The sequence below is a fragment of the Oreochromis aureus genome, linkage group 23 (assembly GCF_013358895.1).
Source record: "Oreochromis aureus strain Israel breed Guangdong linkage group 23, ZZ_aureus, whole genome shotgun sequence".
NCBI lineage: Eukaryota > Metazoa > Chordata > Actinopteri > Cichliformes > Cichlidae > Oreochromis > Oreochromis aureus.
In genome coordinates, this window is record NC_052963.1 from 6368167 (window position 1) to 6383241 (window position 15075).

Here is a 15075-nt window from a genome sequence, read left to right on the forward strand (position 1 = left end):
ACCTGAAAGACTCAGGTTCTGGAAAGCCGTTTAAGGAATGCTGACCTGATTCTTCATTCGGCCTCTACAAAGGGACTCGAGGGCAATCTAGCTGATAACTCACTCTGTTTCTTTTTCTGTCGGATCAAAAAGACTCTGCATTAACATAAACTTTGGAAGACAGACAGTTGACATCTAGTTATATACATGTATATGTCCTAGATATTTCTCTCTACATCTCATTATTACTTCTGCAGGGGGGTGAATTTAATTCAGTTCCATCGTGTTATATTTTTTCCACATAATTTCCACAAACGTGTCAGTTCTTTCAGAAAATATGCCGACAAAACACAGCACTGGCCAAGATAATAAGGCTGATAGCAGCAGTCAAGACAGAAAAGAAAGAAGTTTGCATTTAGAGAACAGAGCGACTTTACATTTCAGCGCAATCACCAAATTTTATGGCCATGATCATGGGCAGTTAATGATATAAATAGATGACGCATACATTACTTTCCATTGTAAAGTAATTCACTTAGTCATTTCAGATCAAATATTAACAAGTAGTAGCATGAAACATGTGTATCTCTTTACTGGGCTTCCCTGGGATCAGTAAAGCAGACCAGTACAGACAAGGACTTTACTTTCACAAAGAGACGATGCTTAACTGTTTGGGAATGAGTTTTGTGTTGCTGCTCTCAGCAGTGGGAGCAGCAACAGTGGAGAGGTGAGTTTTCTTCATTAAATAGATCTGATCAGTTTTGGGGGTTTTTAAAATAGATAATTACCTTCAAAATATCAATTAGTGTACTTTTCTGTTTTTTAGCGCACAAATCCTTGTGATGTTGGTACAAGTTGGACAGAGCTTTCACTTTTGTTACTTTCTTCATTTCTGCTACTCTTCACTATTTGCTGACTTTCATTGTTTAAAGTGGTACACTGAAGATTAAGGGCTGGGAAGCGTTCAAAGCATTAAGATGGTGTTGAGAATTTTAAAGTATTTTTAAAGAGTAAAAATAGCTTAAAGACGACAAATAAATATTAAAACTGAGATCATTTTGTATATTTATGTGTACACAAACAAGGAAGTTGTCTTGATGTAAAACATTTATTATTATAAATGCACATATATTCTAACTATTACAAAAGGGTTTTGAATTGGGGATGGGGGGTCAATATGGGCTATGGGCTGAATATGAGCTATTGTAAGACAGTTGAGCAGAGAGCAGGGCGTGGAGGGTTGTAAAGTATCCAACGGCCTGGTGAAAGAAACTTTATTGTGCTTTTAAATATATAATAATTTTTCATTTGGTGGCAGCAAGATTTTTTTTAAGTTTAAACATGGTCATCTTCATCCTTCTTCTCTGTAATAATATAGAGGAGGCTAGCTGCCGTAGTCTCTAGAGCAGGGGTCTCAAACTCGCGGCCCGGGAGCAACTTGCAGCCCATGTCACCCCTACTTGCAGCCCGTATATTGACATGAAGAAATATAATGCAGTTTGGCCCTTGAAGTTACTTATTTTGTTAGGCAGGATTTGTTTGTTATTGAGTGCAATGTTAAAATAAGTTCTTTTCTTTTTTGTACTACTTGAACACTTAAGTGGCTCTCACATGAGATGTCAGTGCCGGCAGTGGCCCACAGCTCATTTGAGTTTGAGACCCCGGCTCTAGAGCAAAACATTTTCCTATTATAGGACTTCAGCTGCTCAGTAGTTCAGGGTGCCTTTTCTCTAATTTTTTATTTCATAATGTGTCAAACGTGGTTGAATGGACTCCTTTACTAAACACATATGTTGCTGTAATTTGTGCAGAATGTGGTTTGGTGAAAAATTTGACAATGGACCCTTGTACCATCACCAATGCTGGCTCTTTAGCTTGTACTGACCAACAGCTGGATAGACTGCCTTTCAAGCAGTTAAACGTTATTACTGCAGGCTTGTAATTTTAAAAACTATTAATTCAAACCCAGATAAAAGTATACAGATACTATTATTGAGGTATGATTAACGTCAACTGCTTCTAAAGATTCTCATGTATTTTTTTTGTGCAACAGAGCCCAGTATGACTACTATAAATACCACCCCATGTCAGAGGTGAGACACACATAACTCAGATGCACACACACACACACACACACACACACACACACACACACACACACACACACACACACACACACACACACACACACACATTTTCTAAAATATGCTATTTATACAGTACTGTACAAAAGTCTTGAGCTATCCCTCATTTTCTTAATGTTTTCCAAGAAAAACAGGAAACAGATGCAATAATTTACTGGAACATGCAACATTTATGGAAATGTGATAATTTTGCACCTCACCCCCGGACTACAGATTGATCCCGATTTGAACCAAATCAACCTCAAATTTGGATCATCACTCCATAAGACCAATTTTGGTTCAATTCAGTTTTATTTCTATAGCACCAAATCACAACAGTTGGCCAAAGGCGCTTTCTTTGCTAATTTGTCTATTATAGCGATGCAACACTGGTTTATCCCTTTAGATATGTGACTTTTTTAACTTCATATTTCCATAACTTCATGGTGATTTAACAGTTGTTTAACGCACACACACAAAAACAATACTCTACTTGAAATGGTCAGATACAAGAACTGGACTGAAAATGGGTGAAAAAGAAGCTAGTTACTGAAGAAAAACTTTGAAAGCTATCCAGACAGTCAGCAGAACTACTGCTAAAGACCCCAAAGCTGGAAGCAAATTATCAAGAAATGAGGGGTTTGATACATGTTTGTGTGTGTGTGGATACGTGGATATTAGAGAAAGACAGCTAACCAGTCAAAAGTTTGTAAGATTGCACTATATGTTGGTACTCCATTTTACAGATCACTAGCTGGATGGAACAGATGGTAAAGGATCACCCTGACGTTGTAACCGTGGTGAAATATGGAAAGACCTATGAAAGCAGGGATATTAGCTTGCTCAAGGTAAACAAAGTTTCAGATCACAAGCTGGCATATACCAAACAGATACTGATGCACACGGATGTTTGATATTTGTTCTCCAGATTGGCCTGAATACTGGAAAGGAAAAGAAAGCTATCTGGGTGGACTGTGGAATACATGCCAGAGAATGGATCGCTCCAGCCTTCTGCCAGTACTTTGTTAGAGAGGTAAGAGAGCTGCTGTCAATATACCTCCACCAGGACTCATGGGACCCTTCTAGGGGTAAAGTTAATGCATAAATTCTATTAAAAAGGGTGGAGATTAACTTAACTCTACCTCTAGTTTGATTGCCAGTGACCTGACCTGAATGTGATTGATGTTAAAAGGCAATAAATATATAAATAAAATTAAGATTTACAAGAAATCATCTCATTTGTTGTCCTGATTGTTTTCTGTTGTGAGGGGAAAACATCCTGTCTGTCAAAATGAATATAATTTAATAACTACATGTCCTCCAGTGTGTCAGCCTGCCCCTGATGTGTGTTCGTCTGTTCCAAACAGATTCTGCAGACATACAAAACAGATGCCAAAATGGAAGAGATGATGAAGAACGTGGACTTCTACGTCACTCCAGTGCTCAATATAGACGGCTACATCTACACGTGGGAAAATGAGACAGTCAGTCCTCGTATTTGATAGATATTTATCCAATTACATTTCTAGGGTGTACACTCAGGATCTCAAACCACAGATGAACAGGATATAATAGGATGATTATCTGAGTAACTGAAGATGTAACTGATTAAATGAGCCATAATTCAATCTTTGAAGAAATTGATTTCTGGTGCTCAAAAACCTTCAAGTACAAAATAATCTAATGTTTTTACAGTAAGACACATGGGATAATAATAAACAGCATCAATCACAGGAAGCATTTAATATCTACAAAAATGTTGTGCTGCCATTTTATGTATGACTGACTGAACATTTTGCTCCACTCAGACTCGACTGTGGAGGAAGAACAGGTCACCAGGTCCTGAGGACTGCGCCTGCTATGGCACCGATCTCAACCGCAACTTTGATGCCAACTGGGGAAGTGAGTGATGTAACTGTTCTTCAGTGAAAACTCATCATTGCAGTCTTTCCTTTTTATTTATTTCTTTAATTGCTGTTTTTGAAATTATGGCCAACCATGAAACTCTCCTCAGGTCTTTGGAGAACTTTTGGCATCTTTTACCTTATTTTTGACTGATTATTTTGACAACTTTTCTGCTGTGACTCACTGCTTTTATTAATGAAACTCTTCTCCACCAATCTGTGCTTAAACCATATGCATCACAGTTTTATGTACAATTCTAAGATTCATCAGTGCCTTCTCAAAAGAATTGGTTCCTAGCTAAACTCCGACACTACATAAACATCAAAAATGAAACACAGGCTGCCTGAGATAACTTAAATACACATCGTAGTCTAAGGAGCTTGGAAAGAAAAGCGTCTGGACTTCTTTAAGCTGCTTGAAGACATTTCACCTCTCATCCGAGAAGCTTCTTCAGTTCTAAGAGCAACTGGTGGAGAGTCCCAGATTTAAGCCCTATGGGAGTGTCCCCAAGAGGGTCATTGACCCCCTATTGATCCTCTACCTAATCATATGAGCCAAGGTGTGAAAACGGGTGTAGGTCACAATCAGCCAAGGTTTCGGGCGTCCTATCATGTGATTTCCTGAGGTCAAACGGCCCAGGATGTGAGTGGGCGTTAAGGCATCTGGGAAGGGATCTCAAAACTAGATTATAAATGGCAGACAGTTGGTGTCGTAAGCCACCTCCTCTGTTCAAAGATGGTCGCTCACAGAGGACATAGATGGCTTCTTTCACTCCTCTTTCAAACCATCTGTCTTCTCTGTCCAAAATGTGAACATTGGCGTCCTCAAAAGGTCCTCTCTTTTGAGGACGCCAATGTTAACGCCCACTCACATCCTGGGCCTTTTGACCTCAGGAATTCACGATAGGGTGGGGCTATGTTTCACAGCAGTTCCACCCATAACCTTGTCTGATTGTGACCTACACCTGTTTCCAGACATTGGCTTGTGTGATTAGGTAGAGGATCAATAGGGGATCCATTGTCCCTCTTGGGGGGGACACTCCCATAGGGCTTAAAATCTGGGACTCTCCACAGAACTAAAGAAGCTTCTCAGATGACAGGTGAAACGTCTTCAAGCAACTTAAAGAAGTCTTTCCTTTCCAAGCTCTTTAGACTACGATGACCTGGATGACTGAGAACCTCCACAGACTTAAACACACATCTTTAAGTGTGCATTACTCTTATTCCCTATATACATGACAATAAAGTGCACACATTTCATTAATCAGACATCTATTTTGTGTGTTTGTCACAACACAGAAGTCATGGTAAAGAAAATATTTTTAAAAAAGTACACCCTCTGTCAGTTCTAAGTTATTACATGTCAGGAATAATTTAAAAAGTAATTTGGTCCTTACTAAGTCTTACACTTATTTAAATACAACCTTAGATGAACAAAGCTGACTCAGTGACTGCCAGGTTCCCAGGTCCTGTGGCTGCCAAAGAAGCCCAAATCATCACCTCCCACTTTGTAGTGAATTGGCTGGGATGTCCTGGGAAGATTGGCAATGGTCTTGAATGTTTTAACTTGTGAATAATCTCTCTCATTGTGGAATGATGAGCTTCAAACTCTCTGGAAATACTATTATAAGCTCTCCCAGATTAATGGACAGCAACTATTACTTCTCTAAGACGGCTGCTGTCTTTTGTTCTTGGCATTAACACACACCTGAATTCTCCAAACCAGCAAACTGGCAACTTTTGCTAACTTGCTGATGACCAATTAATGTAGTGAATCTGATTAACAGGACCTGGCTGCTACTTACCCTCTTAATTCTTATGTTACCAGGCAGGGTGTTCTAAATTTTTCAAACACTGCATCTGCATTTTGGCTTACATTTTGTAAAATAAACAATGTAATATGTCATGTATCGTTGTTCATGTAAGGCAGTATCTACCTAGTTTGAAGGCCTGCTAAGTACCAGGTTATATATATTTTATTATGCTTTGATATGTAAAAGTTAGAATACCTTAAAAAAAAGACTCTACTTCTATCAAGCGAGGTTGTGTCGCAGGCAGCGAGAGGACCCAAAATCTAGGACTTGGTAGACAGGGTTAATTGAACTCTAACAGCTTTAATGCTGGAGCTCGCAAACAAAATACGAAACAACAAGACACGCGACTTAAACTGACAACAGGAATGACGACATGGCAAATATCAAAGGGAAACTGAGGACTTAAATAGACATGAGGTTAATCAGGGAAAGAGACAAAGCTGGGGAAAACAAGGCACAGGTGAACAGAATCAATTAAAGAGCAAGAGGGAACACAACACCTGAAGGAAAAGAGACTATCAAAATAAAACAGGAAACTAACAATAAGATTAAAACACAGGAATTTGACAGGCCAAAGTAAACACAAAGACAAAACTGACTAAACACAGAGGAGATATCAGAAACACAAACTAAGCCTGGGGAACATAGGAGGGCTTGAGAATAACAAAGAAAACAATTAATACAAAATCAGAATGAAAACCTAACCAAAGGTAATATTTGAACTGAAAACTACAACAAAGTCAAATGAAAAATATCAAACAGAAAACTGAGTCCCAAACAGAAAACACTGGGTACAAAACCCAGGAACCCAAACCCAGGAACTTCCTTTTTACAGTGACTGTATCTACAGACAAGTATTGAAGTTCAGTGTTGCTTAGTGGAGAAAGACACACGAAAAAAGTAAAGATAAAAGCAAAGAAAACACTAAACTTTGCTTCCTCCAATTTGCCAAAATCAAGATGCTAATGCTAATGTAGCTTTAGCTTATCACGCTATACAAAAACCATTAAACCTAATCCGCGAATAGGAAACAAGCTTAACAGACTCATATTTTGTTTGATGTTTGAACCAAGTAGCCAAAAAAGTTTAGACGTTATAGATATATGCTCCAAAGGCCAAAGTGTATGTCATGACATCACCCAGAGACTTGGGACTCCATTTTGAAGCCTCAGCATTTGGTCACTTCCATTTTATTTTTTTTAGAGTCAGAAGTATTTGAAGATGAGGGTAGAGTGCTAAGTTATCTGCTAAAGCTATTAGCTTTGTTAGCAAGCTCCATTAAGTATAGACACACATATCTGTCAATTATTACTAAGCAACAAAACGGATAAAATACTAGAACTTTAATCACCGCTCATCCACACACCAGGCTACATTACTTGTTAGATAAATCCATTGCAAATATTGAAACAGCAACAAACAGCAAAAACAATGGAGATATCCAGTTCAGTGACTTGAATTAGCAGTGGCGAGACACTGTTTAACTGCTTGTCTATAACAAAAACCAATTAAAACAGGAGTCTATGAGGTTTGACTCACTTTGGGAAGCAGCCTCAAGAGGAACTGTAATTTTTATCCTAATTTTACAGCCCAAGGGTTACTACTACTTAAAAAGGTAAACTTGTGTTAATAGAATGTGAAAAAAATAATGTTAATATTATATGCAATTCATATTCTCCTTCTTTGCCTGCACAGCCGTTGGGGTATCATTTGACTGTTGCTCAAACACCTACCCTGGAACCAAACCGGCGTCTGAGCCTGAGGCCAAGGCTGTAACTGAATTTGTAGGAAGCCGAAAGGACATCTTCCTGTGTTTCCTCACCATCCACTCCTACGGCCAGCTGATCCTGGTTCCCTATGGACACCCCAACTACACTGCCCCCAACTATGATGAGCTGGTATTTATATCAACAAATATAGTGATGCATTTTTTTTTACACTTTTCTGCGAAACTCTTTATAGCCTGACAATGGTTATACCTGCATGCATTTACATTAATAAAGAGGAAGTCCTGTAAGTTCCAAAGCGGGGCCTTCAAGAATTGGACTTGTTTGTCCAGCTCATCCCACAAATGCTTGATTGGATTGAGATCTTGGGAATTTGGAGGCAAAGCCCAACCCTCAAACTCATTGCTGTGTTCCTCAAGTAATTCCTGAACCAGTTTTCCATTGTTCTTCCTGAAAGAGGCCAGAGCCACCACAGAATACTGTAACCATAAAATGAAAGGGTGTACATGGCCTGCAACAATGCTTAGGTAGGTAGGTAGATAGTACTGTCAGTCCTTCCATCCATGTGGTAGGACAAAGGTTTCCCAGCAAGAAATTGCATCACACTGCCTCTGTCAATTTGCCTTCTTCACATAGTGCATCCTGGTGCAACATGACTGGTCTACAGTTATGCAGCCCCATACATAACAAACTGTGATGAACCGCGTATTCTGACACCTTCCTATCAGAATCAGCGTTACATTTGTCTAGCAATTTGAGCTACAGTAGCTTGTCTGTGGGAGCAGACCAAACAGGCCAGCCTGAAGCGACATGCTTCAGTGAGACTTGGCCACCGATGACCCTGTTGCTGTTTCACCAATGTTTTCTTCTTGGACAACTTTTGATAGATACTGACCACCGCAGACCAGGAACACCTCACAAGAACTGTAGTTTTGAGATTACCCAGTTACTCAATTACTCACTTAAGCTTGCCCACTTTTCCGCTTCTAACACTTCAACTCTGAGAACAAATTGTTTACTCGCTCCCTAATACATCGTACCCACAAACATGTGCCATGATGAAGAGATAATCACTGCTATTCACTTCACCCATCAGTGAATAGCAGATACATAGAACAGCTACAAGGTTTTAAGTTTTTGCTGTTAAATAAAAAATATATATAGCATAGACAAGTTTCATTTCATATCAGTCTTGTATAATGGCAGCTTAGTGGGGCAGACATTAGTGCTGTCACACTCATCCCTTGCGTGGTGACTGGTTCCAGCTTCCTCCCACACTCCAAAGACATGTAGGTCAAGCTGACTTTAGATATGGGTTAGACAAAGCTTTTAGCGGTCAGTAAGATTGTGAAAGTGCTAATATAAACACTAATCTGTTTCCAACAGTATGATGAATAATATATTTTTTTAACTGTATCAAAATAAATAAATGGATTGTCATGTAACCAATTTTCTACTTTAAAAAAAAAAAAAAGATAGAGTTCATTGTTTTACCTTTACTTTGTGTTACAAATTTGTCAACAGACCTTTAGGAAAGATCTCTGTAAAATACAAATAAGTACAGCAGTGAAAGTCTGCTATACCTCTTAAAAGATATAATAACTTACTTTGGTTTTGGAGAGTGTATTTTCTGAGATGACATTTTATTTTTAAACTCCTGATGCAGATCGTTTGTTGTGATTAAGCTGAATCTAGTAGGACCATTTTGATGTGGAACATTTGCAGGTGAAAAATAATCATCAATCACAATATAAACCATGTGACACCATGTCCCACTTGTTATTTCAGCCATCCCGTACCAGATAATATACAGACATTTTTATATGTCTGGCTTATATTAAAAATTACACGACTGGAAAGAAAACATAAAGAAAAATAATGCTCTCTAACTTGCGTTGACAATTCAGTACTTTTAATTGCTTTTAACTGTCTTATTTAACATTAGCTAAAGTACATTAACAGGTTTCTAAGGCTATTTAAGCTCTTTCTGTCTCCATTGTCTGCATCCAGGGGAGTGCAAAAAAAATTAGCAGCACTCCTGAGTTGTTTTGATTTGTTTTGTTTTGTTTTCATTTTTATGCTGAAAAAAATGTCATCTGTTCACAATTTCCAATTTGCCAAAAAATGTCTTGGTCCAAAGTCTGGATGCATATGGAAGAGAGAGGAATTGCAGAGTAACTGTGTAGAGGCTGGAAAGCAGCCATGATAGATCCATGAAAACTGAAAGTCCACAAAGAACAGTAAACCTTAAGAGGAGTAACAACCAGTGTTGGGTAAGTTACTTTAAATTAGTAACTTAGTTACATTACTAGTTACTTCTCTAAAAAAGTAACTCAGTTACTTCAAGTTACTCGTTACTTTCAAAGTAACTAGTTACTAGGGAAAGTAACTTTGGTTTTACTCAGAATTCTCTTGTTAATGTGTTGCTTCCCTAACTGGATACCCAGCAAGATTGCCAGTCTTCTAGCTTGCTTACTTGCCACAAGTGCACTGTGCCACCTACCAACAGAAAGGAAAAAATAATGTGCACATTTCCACGAGAGAAATCCCACGCCTGGACCGTCGTTGACCGCCGCCATGATTCTAGCCTGCTTTTTACATCCAACACAAAAACTGCAGTCGTGGTGCTTTTGATTGTACTCAGAACTTGGAAATTCTGCCTTCTGAATAGGAAGATGTAGGTAACACCAGACTGCAGATGAGCTGCATACAGAGCTGGACTGGGACAAAACAATCGTCCCGGCATTTTGACTAGAGACCGCCCACCATTATAGGAAAAATCATAAAGCCTTTGAATGAAAATAAACACTGTTGTGACAGTGATGTACACTGTTCTGATGGTATATATGTATCAATCTATCAATTGTTTGTTGTAAGACTCAGATAATTATTTTTTTAAAAGCGAGACATTTTAAATGAGAATAAGAAAGAAAAGTATATCTTTGCCCCCCCTTTCCTGTTAATGCCCTACCTGCCCCCTGGCAACACTTTGCTAGACCCGCCCCTGCACAGTTACCAGCTGTCAGCTACGTAGAAAAGGATCCTGGTGTTATTTGTCTCTCAGAAACAGTTCATAACTTCCTTCAACTCATTCATGTCACCTAAAAGGTAAACCTGTTTCTCCATCACCTGTTCAGCTCTGATGATTCAGTAAGGACATCTCCTGGTTTCATCTGCATGTTTCCTCTCACCAGATAACCAAACCGATATCATGACCAGCAGCTTTACAGCTGTGGCTCCAGCAAACATCAGCTGATACTAGAAATTAATATTAAATAAATTCTAACAACAGCTGATCAAGCTTAAACGTGCTGCTGTTGTTTAACGCGACATCCGCTGGTTTCCGCTTTCTGGCACAAAGTGGGCGATAAATAAACAAGAGAGAAAAGCCGATCAGCTGATCATTGATCAGTTGTGATTGAAGTAGAAACAGGAGAGAATGAGAGAAGAAGAGGCAGCTGTGCAGCTTCAGCTTTGTGTCTTTTTCATTGTAGCTGAAGTCCGGGACAAACTGTGTTCCTTTTCACCTCAGTACGAAACGCGTAATATTTTCTCTGAATACCAGACGATTCTGTTTTTTAGGGGACGGTTGGCAACTCTAATAATTAACCGTATGAACAAAATAAAGTTCAACATCAGTAACATAGCACCCACCCAGCTGTATAGAAACTCCGTCATGCTAGCTAGCACGCAGTACGAAAAAGTCAGCATAACGAAAATAAACTCCACCTAAACTTGGTTTATATCTGACTCCGATAGACTGCAGGTCATAACTTCTTACCTGAAGTTCAGTTCACCTGACACGCGGACCAGCGGCCGCTTCGGGTCTCTCCTCTTGCCTCCCTTTTCCTTCATCCACCTGCTGGCCTCCACCACTTGCTAATGTTATTGAATCTGTGGAAGCTCCGCGATATCCACCACACGAAGTAACGAGTAACGAGCCTATCTAAATCCCAGTAACGAGTAACGCGTTCCTGGTTTTGGCATAATAACTAGTTACCGTGCTCGTTACCACAATAATAACGTAGTTACTGTAACGCGTTACTTAATAACGCGTTAGTCCCAACACTGGTAACAACACAGCTGAGCTGATCACAGCCTGTCCAATAAATCTACTGGAGTTTACAGTACAAATTAATCTGGGAGTTTTATTAACACTAGTCTGATTTATGTATATCTATACTCGGGGATCTCCACTTTCCAAGCCCAGCATTAACTTCTGTACAAAAAGGATTAAGATGAACCGTAAATCATGCAAAGCTACTCCAGCAGAATCAAATGATAAACATATAGAATAGGACAAGGGAACATTAGGTCACCCTTAATGGCACAAATACTGAAGGAGCACCATAACATTTAAAACTGTATTGATTGCCTTATACAGTTACTGGCATCTCATATCTTTTCTCTAGACTTTTATTTATGAAAACATACAACTCCAGGTTCTGTGGACCCATGTTTAAGTGACTCTATGGAAAAATTCCTTTCTGATTCCTCAGATGATGGTCGGGAAGGGTGCAGCAGAAGCAGTTTGGAAGGTTCATGGGATGAACTACACTGTAGGAGCCTCGCCTGATGTACTATGTGAGTTTACAAATCAGCTGCTAATTATAATAAAATAAACTGCCCATATCTTTAAATATTAAGTTTGAAGGACTTTTAGGTGGTTCAGAAATGTAACTGTTAAACTCTTTCTCCAGACGCCAACTCTGGTTCATCCAGAGACTGGGCTCGAATGCAGGGGATCCCCTTAACCTTCACCTTTGAGCTCAGAGATAACGGGACGTACGGCTTCAAGCTTCCTGAAGACCAGATCCAGCCTACCTGTGAGGAGGCCTACAGCGGGGCTCTGCACATCATCACCTATGCCCACGACAAGACCTTTAGCGGTGCTGTAGCCAACGCTGCTGTGACCCTTTGGTCCATACTGTTAGCAGCGGGTGTCACTGGAGCCACCCTCATGTGAGGTGGACAGCTGTTTGATTTCAGCCATCCTGCTGTATAAGGCACTCATATTTAGTTCTTCACCTCAAAGTCAGATTTAGAAACAGGATGAGCTTTAAAGATTCAGTATTTGCTGGAAAGTTTTGCTGGAAATTTGCTGGAAAAAGAACAGTTAATGTAGAATTCTTGTGCTCAAATTTTCTTGTATAATAAATAGAAAAGTACTTACAGAGCATCTCCTCAGCAAATGTCCTCTTTCACAAGGTTTAAAGAAAGTGATTATCCCCAATGATATTAGGACATAAACATTATGTAAAATGCACTTTTTTCTTGCATTGTTTGTTTGTCAAGGCTAACAAACTGAGAAACTTGAATGCCTTAAATAAAAATACTGGCAGTAGCGAGTGCAACCCCTCAGCCTCCAGTAGCTCCACCTCTGGTATGAATTTCAAAATCCTGCCTTGCCTTTTTCTCAAGTTATTGCATTCACAAGATTTTCACAAAACTTCACTCTGACCTTGAGGTCAGGGTCACTGAGATTTAAACTTGTTTGAGATTTTTAGTAGATGCACCTATGGTGTCAATTTGAAGTGCCTACTTCATTTTTTTATTGCATTATTTCAGAAAATACAGTATGTACTGTAAAAAAGAAAAAAAAGACATGTGAGACAACAGCAGTTTTTAAACAGTGTCCCTGTATTATCCTTGTGGAGTAACAGTGTCTCATAATATAACTGGAAGTTTCAGGCTCAACTGTCTTTGTTCCTGAATGGTTGAAAGCCTTGCTGCCTCAAGCGGGCCAGTGGCATGAAGAGCTGCTGCTCTGGAGGAAAATCATCCCAGCGTGTCCACGTCCAGCCTGCAAAATGAGAGAGCAACACATTTTGTTTAATCAGCTGCTCACTGGGTGCTTAGTGGAGGTGCTTTTTCCCCCCACTGAAAAACAGCAGTCCCACTTCACATACCTTCATTTTTGTCTGGTTCCAGGTTTTGTGGCTCTCCTGACTGCCTGTCCAATTCTCCTTGCATGAATATGGTAACATAATGGTACTGTTCCTCCAGCTTGATGGCGTTAACTACTGATGCAAAGTGGGTGTTCACCAAACCCACCCCAGCTTCTTCCAGCACCTCTCTGTGGGCACATTCCTCCCAAGTCTCCCTTTGAATGACATAAAAAAATAACATCTTATTTAACATTAGCTAAAGTACATTAACGGGCTTCTAAGGCTATTTAAGCTCTTTCTGTCTCCATTGTCTGCATGCAGGGGAGTGCAAAAAAAGAATATAGCAGCACTCCTGAGTTGTTGTGATTTGTTTTGTTTTCATTTTTATGCTGAAAAAAATGTCATCTGTTCAAAATGATGACAATTTTTTGGGCAATTTCCAATTTCCCAAAAAATGGCAAATTGGCCTAACCACTTTAATTAAAGAGAAAGAAGAAGAAAACGATGCCAGATTTATGGAGTCTACAACGTCGATGTATACCCGAACTCCAGGTGACCTCCTGGGAGCTGGTATTTCCCTTTGCCCACCGCGCTCTTTCGTTTCCCCAAGAGTACACAGCCTGGGTGAGCCGAGTCCGTTACCAGCACCCCGACACCGACTCCTGGACGTTTAACGACATTATTTGGCATCTGAGCGAAACTGAAAAAAGGCTCCGAAATGAAAACAAGTTAGCTCAAATCATGCAACACCGCTATGCTACACAGTAGAGAAGCTCTTTGGATGACACAAGAGGCGTCTCCACCATGTACTTCCGTGTTCGCTTAAAGCGTTGTTGACCACCACAACACTGAGGCTGTTTTTTGAGTTCGCGTTAAGTCGTTTTTATTCCGTCAATCTGGGTAGTAACAACATTACGTAAGTGATAAGCCGATATACTAGCTTATATTATTAGTTCTATTTATCCGCTTCTTTTTAAATTAGTTAAATAGAAATGACTCGCACAGTGTTCACTTTTGTCAACATTCAGCAAGTCGAACGGGTTATTTTTATTATTATTATTTTAAACGGAACAGGCTACTGCTATTAATTTAACATGAGTGCAGCACTGCCATCTAGTGACTGGTTGTGGTTACACTAATAAAAGACCTGAGCTCAGGTGTAAAAGTGTACAACAGTGGAGATTAGGGGCTCAGAAACGACTTAATTCATGATAAAGTTACAGTTCAGCGGTCTTTATTTATTTAAAAGATTTCAACTGACAAATAGTTCAGTTATTTGAAGGCAAACACAATGCAGAGAAAATGTCAGGAAGATAATAGCTAGATATGTGCAACAGCAGTTTAAATCCTCATGTGGAGAGGAAAACAAATATATTTAATGGGTTTTTCCGATTATGGTACAGATGGCTCACACTGTGTTAGCGTTGTAATTACCACTGTTTTTCAAGCATGCAGACATCAATTATGGTGTGAAAAGTCATCAGACTCTGAGCACAAAACATTTAAATAAAAGAAAAAAAATTCTGCCCAAAGATACCTACCACATCCCTCTCTCCTGCCTGCTGCTGCTTTAGCTGACATGTCCCTCATCCAAAGTTAAGTCTTATTTAAAGATGACCTTGCAAACATGTCGTTTTTTT

At 39.4% G+C, this 15075-nt stretch overlaps 2 protein-coding genes across 2 annotated transcripts; one reads left to right on the forward strand and one right to left on the reverse strand.

The window, feature by feature from the left end:
* The first annotated feature begins 558 nt into the window (after positions 1–558).
* Positions 559–12891, forward strand: cpo (carboxypeptidase O). Its single transcript, XM_031757837.2, has 9 exons — positions 559–706; positions 2033–2072; positions 2849–2950; positions 3031–3135; positions 3470–3586; positions 3911–4004; positions 7516–7718; positions 12047–12131; positions 12248–12891. Exons 1-9 carry the CDS (start codon positions 639–641, stop codon positions 12511–12513), a joined length of 1080 nt encoding a protein of 359 aa, XP_031613697.2. The 5' UTR covers positions 559–638; the 3' UTR covers positions 12514–12891.
* A 276-nt stretch (positions 12892–13167) lies between these two features.
* On the reverse strand, positions 13168–14281 carry nudt15 (nudix (nucleoside diphosphate linked moiety X)-type motif 15). The gene is made up of 3 exons (XM_031757810.2): positions 13977–14281; positions 13457–13650; positions 13168–13350 (listed from the first exon to the last, which is right to left on the reverse strand). The coding sequence occupies exons 1-3, from the start codon at positions 14123–14125 to the stop codon at positions 13241–13243; spliced, it is 453 nt and encodes a 150-aa protein (XP_031613670.1). The 5' UTR covers positions 14126–14281; the 3' UTR covers positions 13168–13240.
* Between the last annotated feature and the right edge of the window lie 794 nt (positions 14282–15075).

What these genes read in the sequence shown, in the direction of transcription:
- cpo (XM_031757837.2), top strand. Translation starts at nt 639, where the DNA reads ATGCTTAACTGTTTGGGAATGAGTTTTGTGTTGCTGCTCTCAGCAGTG. An exon ending in GGAGCAGCAACAGTGGAGAG is followed by an intron (nt 707 to 2,032) that starts GTGAGTTTTCTT and finishes TTTGTGCAACAG; the next exon opens with AGCCCAGTATGACTACTATA. An exon ending in AGCCTCGCCTGATGTACTAT is followed by an intron (nt 12,132 to 12,247) that starts GTGAGTTTACAA and finishes CTCTTTCTCCAG; the next exon opens with ACGCCAACTCTGGTTCATCC.
- nudt15 (XM_031757810.2), bottom strand. Translation starts at nt 14,125, where the DNA reads ATGCCAAATAATGTCGTTAAACGTCCAGGAGTCGGTGTCGGGGTGCTG. An exon ending in GGAGGTCACCTGGAGTTCGG is followed by an intron (nt 13,651 to 13,976) that starts GTATACATCGAC and finishes TGTCATTCAAAG; the next exon opens with GGAGACTTGGGAGGAATGTG. An exon ending in GGAACCAGACAAAAATGAAG is followed by an intron (nt 13,351 to 13,456) that starts GTATGTGAAGTG and finishes CTCATTTTGCAG; the next exon opens with GCTGGACGTGGACACGCTGG.